Source organism: Mandrillus leucophaeus, unplaced genomic scaffold (genome assembly GCF_000951045.1).
Source record: "Mandrillus leucophaeus isolate KB7577 unplaced genomic scaffold, Mleu.le_1.0 Scaffold731, whole genome shotgun sequence".
NCBI lineage: Eukaryota > Metazoa > Chordata > Mammalia > Primates > Cercopithecidae > Mandrillus > Mandrillus leucophaeus.
The window spans coordinates 9,133-17,237 of NW_012107931.1; the positions used below are offsets into that span (position 1 = coordinate 9,133).

At 50.0% G+C, this 8,105-nt stretch overlaps 1 protein-coding gene across 1 annotated transcript in view; it reads right to left on the reverse strand.

The window, feature by feature from the left end:
- Window positions 1-2,276: 2,276 nt before the first annotated feature.
- The window catches only part of LOC105528763 (NKG2D ligand 1), a 7,521-nt gene continuing 1,692 nt past the window's right edge, over window positions 2,277-8,105 (reverse strand). The window contains exons 2-5 of the mRNA XM_011965645.1: window positions 4,875-5,138; window positions 4,392-4,667; window positions 3,601-3,732; window positions 2,277-2,372 (exon numbers count right to left, since the gene is read on the reverse strand). Coding sequence (XP_011821035.1) covers window positions 2,362-2,372; window positions 3,601-3,732; window positions 4,392-4,667; window positions 4,875-5,138 — 683 coding nt within the window. The 3' untranslated portion in view covers window positions 2,277-2,361. The remainder of the gene's footprint in view (window positions 2,373-3,600; window positions 3,733-4,391; window positions 4,668-4,874; window positions 5,139-8,105) is intronic.

The window sequence follows — 8,105 nt, forward strand, 5'->3', positions numbered from 1 at the left end:
TAAAAATTGCTGTTGACAGAATATAAAGTGTAGGATGGGCTGGGCATAGTGGCAACCAGGGCGAGTCATTCTGCCAGGCTTGGGAACTCTGCTACTCAGGAAACTTTTCTCATCACCGACCAAAATCCTGTCCCAGATGGGAGAAGCAGTGAGTGCTGTGCCTAGGCTCCCTGCCTTCCCAGTGCTCCCAGCATCACACCAGCTCCTCCCCAGTTGCTATGGGGTCCCGACTCTCCATGTTCACCATATTCCCAAAATTGGCTTCCCATCTTCACTGCCCACCAAGCATCATCCCAGGCCCTCCAGGGTCACTGCCTGACCAGTTGGGGGTTGGGTGAAGAGGCAGAGATCAAGACAAGATACCTGGTCCAGTTTGACTTTAGGTTCCTCTCTGAAACGTGACTGCATTCCACATCCTCTTCCTCTGGCATCCTCAGCTGGGAGGATGTGTAGGACTGTGTAGAATCTTGGCGGGTGATGACCAGTTCCTGCAACCATGGCTTTTCAGCTACATTGATTTTTCCTAAAATGGACAAACAGACTGGCAACAAGTTATGGAAATACTGTTTACCTTACTAACAATAGAGATGTGTACATGTATCAATGATGGTTTTTAAAACAAATATAAGCCCATAGGCACTCTACTGAAAGCAGATTCTATCTCAAAATAACACACGTTCAAGATATTCCAATACCCACACATATAGATTGTTTTCCTTTTTATCTCTGCACGACATTACACAGAATGACTGCATCACAACAAATGTAACCAGTGTCTGTGTGTGAAGATCCAGATGGTCTGCAGTCAGTTACTTTTACAGAAACGAAATGCTGCAGAAACTGTGTTTCCATGAATCTCAATTTAATTGTGTAGAATAAATTTCCAGACACAGAATTTCTGTGCAAATTAATGCACTTTTAAAGCGTCTCATGTCACGGGATGGCAATGTTGGCGACACTCTTGTCTGTGATTGTGAAGACCCAGCTTGGGCAGAGGAGGGTGAAACAACCACTATAAAGGGAGGGGAAACTGAAGGACAGGGTGACAGGTTTCATCAAGAGTAAAAAATATCCAAGTCTGAATTAAGAATATCTATACATATGCATTTGAAATGGCATAAAGACTCCCTGGAAAGATTCAAAGAATCCAATATTGTCTTATTCCAGGCTGTGGCCAACGAGAGTGGACCCAAACAGGGGCGGGGGAGCCTTTCACACATGACTTTTCATGGTTTCGATCCTGAAACAGGTGAAAATATGTAGGTGAAGTAAGAAAGAGCATTGGGAGGCCAAGGTGGGAGGATTGCTCAAGGCCAGGATTTGAAGACCATCCTGGGCAACATAGGAAGACTCTATCTCTACCTAAAATAAAAGAATTTGCTGGGCCTAGTGGCATGTGCCTGTAGTCCCAGCTATTCTAGAGGCTGAATCTAGAGGATCACTTGAGCCCAGAATTTGGAGATTACAGTTAGTGATGAGTATGCCGCTTCACTCCAATATGGTTGACAGAATGAGGAACTGTAAAAAGCCATAAAAATAAAAAGAATTATAACAATTCTTGGTCAGCAACACACTAAACAGCTTGTAGAATGGGGAAAACTATTTGCAAAGTATGCATCTGACAAAGGTCCAATATCCAGAATCTACAAGGAACTTAAACAATTCAACAAGCAAGAAGAAAAAACCCAATTAAAATTGGGCAAAGACATGAATGGATACTTTTCAAAAGAAGACCTACAATTGGCCAACAAACACGAAAAAATGCTTAATATCACTAATCATCAGATAAGTGCAAATCAAAACCGCAATGAGTTACCATCTCTAACCAGTCACAAAGTCAGAGATGGTGGTGAGGCTGCAGAGAAAAGGAAACAGACATTGTTGGTGGGAAAGCAAATGTGTTCAGCTGCTATGGAAAGCAGTTTGGAGATTTCTCCAAGAACTTAAAATGGAAAGGATCCCTGAGCTCTGAAGTCCAGCATGCTATTTTACTAGCGATACTGTTTGGAAGAATAAGGTCATGCTTCAGAGAAGTGTCTGCTTTTCCACAATCAAAGAAGTAGAAAGAAAATGCGTTTTGCTGGCATTTCTTGTTCAGTTAAAACTTGTGCAGGAATTCCATCCATTAGCACTGAGAGAAAGTGGCAGAAGACGTTAAGAAAAATGGCTGCTAGGATCATCAGCAAAGGTAATGAGTGGCATGAGATGCTGAGTCTACAACGTCCTCATCATCTCCTGGGGGCCTGTGGGCTTGCTAAGGCTTGCACTCCTGCTTTCCAGAAAGGCACAGTGGTGAGTAGACAGGCGACCTCCCTGAAGGGAGAGCGGGAACCAGAACAGGCTAACAGAGGCTTCTTGATATCATCTTCCACCTTCAGAAAAGATGAAGTGTTGGTTTAAGTGGCTGAGAAAAACCTGGGTCTGTTCTCCTGGGTGATCCCTCCCAGGCCCTCCCCATTTCGGAGCCTCTCCCCCAAATAAGGAACATGTTTTTCCCTCCAAACCTACCCTTGGCTCTGCAGCCTGTCCCAACCTCCACCCTCCTTCACCACACCACAGAGCCAGCCCAGGTCCTGTTACAGCGCATGAGGGCTCAAAATTGAGGCTGGTAATGAGGGTTGTGCACCCCCAGGGAGGGCCTGCTACCCCTTCTCACGGAAGGGTCTAGAGGACCTGGGGGAGCCCTGTCCAAAGAGAGGTCTTTGTTTCCGTGTTCACTGGCCTTGGGTGGGCTTGCAGGCAAACCTCCTTCTTTCCCCTTTGCTCTCAACCTCTCCTCTCCCTGGGAGCTGCACCCATAGCTTTGAATGGGACTGCCCCTGCCCCACCCCATTCATTCCTAACCAAGTTCAGTGGTGGGCATGGAACTCCAGCAGCAGCTCAGCTGCCCTGCCCGAGTCCACTCTGCTCCAGGCAGGGCCATCAGCTGGCTCAGGATCTGGAGTGTGCAGGAGGCAGAATGGCAGGGGCATCGCCCCAGGACCCGGCCAGGAATCCCATGGGTCCAACGGGCCTGGCCTTTTCTTGAACCTCAGTCCGGACACGCTCCACTCTTCACCTTCTACCTTAACTGCTGGGACCTGAGCTGCTTTCTCTGGGAATGCAGCCTTTGGAATTGGGTGGGCCAAGGCCCTCACAGCCCCCTCGTCCTGGGATTCTCCCAGATCACTCTCTTTGTAGCCTTCTCCAGGGACACCCTTTCTCATGACATCCTAAGTGAAGTGGTCATGCTGCTCCTCTCCTACTGTGCAGACTGCCCACGCCTGAGTTCCTGCTGCCTGCAGGCCACATACCGCTACCCTTCCCAAATAGGAACCTGCTCTGAAACAGGCCTGAACTGGCTGAACTCTCTCAAGCTCAATACGCCTTAAGCCTTGGTATGGGCCCCTCCCTTTCCCTCTGGCCTCTGACAGTGAGAATCCATCAGAACTCAAGGTTGAGCTGCCCAGGTCATTGCCAACAGGCAACACCAGGTCTCATTCATCTGTCTCATGTCAGGATGAGAAGTTCCCGGCCTCCGGGACTCTGGGAATTCTCCTTCCACGTCCTCCCATCTCACCCATCTGCCCCTTGCTTCCCTCCCAATATTGTCCACAGTACCTGTCACTCTAAACAACTCTCCTCGGCTGCCAGCTAGAATGAAGCAGAGCAGGATGATAAGGAGGCTCCAGGGAATGAGGGTGGTGGCCATGGCTTTGGGGTGGGTTGTGCCTTGGGCCAGAGAAGGTGGTTCTGAAATGGAAACACAGGAGTGACAACCCTTGTCGAGGCCGCAAATCTTAGGGGATGCCTCCTCAGCTCCTGCCACCCCAGGTCATCCTGGAAGGCAGAGCTTTTGCCCCCCTCTGCTGTGGGGCAACCTCTGGGACAGGTCCTGGGGTAGGAAGGGAGAGGGGGTGTCCCCTGTCCTCAGGGAGCTCACACAGCTGCTGAGGGAAGCAAGGTGACAATACAGCCCACCCTCCTGCCATGGAGAAAGAGGAGGCGATGTCCCAGGACCAAAGAGGGGAGGGTCTTGGGCCCTGGCATTGGAGGTGATTTTGATGGATTTATAGAAACAGATGAGGGGAGAGGAAAGAAACGGCAATTCTAGGAGGAAGGAACACTAATGAAAAAGATATGGAAACACTATGACACCCACAGATTTGAGGTTGGTGAGAAATGCACCGTGGGTGGAGCACAAGCAAGTACAGGGAGGAAGAGGAGTCAGGAGGAAGAAGGCAGAGGAGGATGAGATAGCACAGGCATGCCAGCACCCCCAGGAGGAGCCCCCCATGAGGGGGTCATGTTCACACTCACTCAAACACTCACACATATGCAGTCACACACTCAGACACCAGACTGATAAGATCTGAACTCAAGACAGCTTCTTTTTTCCCCCTCTCACTTACTTGTTGGATCCAGCATTTGTTCCCAGTACATCAAAAATTCTTCAAGCCATGTCTTACAATCCCCTATTGAAATCTTCTGGAAGAAGATGGTCACATCCCTGTTCTTCTCCCATTTCTCTTTCACCTTCTTGGCTCCAGGATGGAGTGCTGTCCACTTTCTGTTGTTTGAGTCAAAGAGGAGGAACGTCTGTCCATTGAAGAGGAACTGCCAAGATCCTCTGCCGTGTCCATGGGCTTCGTGCTCACAAGACATCCGGGCCTGCAGAATGAGGGGCTCTGCCCCATTGGAAAGAGATCAGCTCTGATCTTGATAAGTCCTGAGCCCCACCCTTTCCTGGCTCCTGGACTTGCTCTCTCTGCTGCATCCTGCCCATGCTTCTCAGCCTCTTGTGTGACACAAACTTCTGATTTATTTTTTACATGAAACCAATAAATGCCTCTAAGTTACTACTGTGTCTGCTCCCCGGGCCATTTTAAACTTACCAATGGGCATTAAATTCTCCACTTGAATGTCAGGCAGTTGCCCTTTGAGGAAATCCACCACGTCTCTTAAGGTTTCAGTCTGTTCTTCCCAGGTTTTTGTGACATTGACTTTCTTCCCCAGAGAAGCAGAGGCTTTGGCCTTGTGGTTAACACAGTCATAGTGAAGAAAAGGCCTTTCATCCACCAGGCCTTGAACTTCACACCATCGTGGTTCAGGTCTGAACTTAGGAGTGATGATGAAGTCATAGGAAAGACAGTGTTTGACTGGGGAAGAAAAACACAGGAGGGGGTTGGTGTGGTGCGAAGTGGAACTTAAATCCCCTCCTCCCCCTTATAGTGACTGCAAGTAAATACCTCTGAGGAGCTGGGCTGGCAGAGCAAGATGTGCCAGCCAGGACTGCCATGAAAACTAGCTAATGACTAGACCGTCTCCCTTGCTTGAATACATGGAAGAGAAGGTTCCTGCAGCCGTGAAACCACATGGCCCCTCCAGACATGTCCCACATGCTCCGTGCCCACATCGGTCAGCACATGACCTTGTTGTGGATGTGCCAGGCCTGTTGTGGCAGGAAAAGGCCTGGATGAGGAGGACCCTCAGCAGCAGTCTGTGTGGACTGCAGGAGGCGGGAGAGGGTGTGGGAGCTGCCCTTGGATGCTCCAGCACAGTGTGGGGGTGGGGAGGGCAGAATTCAGTTTTGATAAGCAAGTGATTATTGTCACGGGTCACAGGATTTAATACGTTGGCAAAGTCCCGACGAAGTCGCCCATCTGCTATGAGCATGAATTCCTGGAACCTTGGAAAGGGATGGTTCACAGGGCAAGAAGTGGAAAATCCAGAACTTCTAAGTCAGGGTATAGAGGAAAGAACCAAAAGGCTCAGAGAAGCGCCCATGCCAGAGTGACTGCAGTATGAAAACCCAGAACGATGTCCATCCTCTGGGCTCATGGGATGCCTGGAGGACTCCTGTGTACTCAGCATATAAAGAAGGCCCTGGGATAAGGCAGCAGACTGTCAAGAAGCCCAGGGATGCCTGTTGCTGAAGACTGGGATTGGGGATAGGAAATGCTGTTCCTGAAATGGGCTCCCCAGTAGTAATGGTGATGGAAAATCCTGAAATAAGAGATCTCAATTGGAGGCCGTCAACTGTCAGGAGGAAGGAGGGTGCAATGATGGAAATAATTAAAGAAGTCACAATGCCAGCTGGGGACCTCAGCCATACAAATGTATGCCTATGGCTCATAGAACAAAGGAGTCAAAGATCCAAAAGAAATGCAAACTCAACCTGAATACTGCTAGAGTTAAATAATTACAGCAAACAAAGACAAAACGCAAGGATAGATGACCTGGAGGCTGAAAGGAGTCACCCCAGGAAATAACTGAGCTCCTTTGCCCAGCTTTGAGAACGGAGTCACATCTCAGACCCAGAGTCCATTACTAAAAGGAGAGTCCAGAGGCCCTGGTGGGCTCCTTCAACCCCACAGCAACTGCAATGACTCCTTCAGACTCCCTCACAGAGCCAGATAGGGCATTCGCTCTGGTAAGTGTACACCATGAAACAGCAAATACCCAGACACTCCTAGTAAACACAGTGTGTGGTCTGACCTCCTCGCAGGGACCAGAAGCATTAACTTGCTCCCCTATTACTCATGAGGTGCATTTAGGGCAAAGTAACAGACGGACACCTGTGTCAGGTCCAGCTTAGAGGGATGTGCTGGGTTCCTAGACCCATTCAATGGTAATTTCACATTTCCTGGATTCGTACTGGGAATGGATAGTGTTTGTAGTTAATGTAGTAACTATTATAGGTTGTGCTGGTCATATGACCTTCCCTGTCACTATTCAACTCTGCTCTTGTAGCTGGGATGCAACCATACACACTCTGTGATGAGGGGTGTCGCTGAACCTACCAATATGGCTATATGACCCTGGAGTCCCTAAGATCCCAGAGGCATGTGTGGTTAGAAAAGGTGCTATGTGGATTTCATGGCAATTGCCAACTGCAGAATCACAACAGGGTCCCCTATTGCTCAGAAGCATGGCTGTGCCACTCACAGCAGTGAAATCCCCTCACTTAAAAGTGCCTCCAGGTGTGGTTCTGGGCCCTGGTGGAGATGGGCCTCCAGCTATGGGAGGGCAGTGACCACACAGCCTCAGAGCTGCCCATCACAGGGTGTGCTCCTCACCCTTTAGGTCATTAGGAAGATAGGCCCAGCAGTGAGAAGACAGAGGTGGGTCTCGAGATGGGCAGGAGCAGGGCCACAGAGAACCAAGAAGCTGCACAAGCAGTTGGCCCTGATTCCCAGGACACCACATGGGTGTACCCCTCACCCTCAGCTCACACCTGAGGCTTCAGGGAGGGTCCCTGATCACCCTGAGGGACTGATGATGCCACTCAGCAGCAAAGGAGGGGAGCAGTAGGCCTGGAACCATAGAACCTCCATTCACATCCATCACATCCACACCACCCAGAAGCCACAGGCAGGGTAGGACACACCTGTGACCCTTCAACTTACATTACTTGGAGATGACACCCTGGTGGATGGGGCAGCAATTGCCAGGACACAGCATGTACCCTCATCTGGGGTCAGCAACCTAGGATGGTGTCCACATCTGGTCTCCCTTTTATTTGCAGGTTGCCGTTGCCTGCTATTGCTGTACAAAGGGACAGCACTTGACACACAGAGTACCCATGGCCAGCAAGAACCAAAGTGCCTTCAGCCTTTCCTTTTTAGAAAGGGTTTGCTGACTCCTGTCTGTGTAGTGACTGTTCTATATAACTCTATCTTCCTGGTAGGAAGACCAGTTGGGTCTGGGATCCAAGGGAAGTAGTGGGCGCCTCTACTCACCAGGGCTCCCAGGGTCATCCTGAGGGAAATGGTCCTTTCCATCCCCCCTGCACTAAGTTCTGTGGAAAGCGTGGGGTGTGTTTGCTGGGGTATGTTCTCAGGCAAAAGGGGAGAAGGTGCTAGTTGCTGGGGGAGGTGCTAAGGGCTCCTTCATGGATGGGGAGGTGAGGGAGGCCTGTGTGGTGACTGGGGTGAGCTGAGACGGAGAGTGAAAGGATGCGACCTGGGTGGTGAAAGTGAATGGTGAGGGGAGGGGTAGGAAGTGTCTGGTGAGCCCCTGGGTGCAGGTGAGTGTCTGCAGCAAAGTGTAGGGGGAAGTTCCAGGGCAGGAAGCCCTGGAGGTGCTGGAAGGTTTGTGTGGTGAAGAGCAGGTCAGAGCAGAGC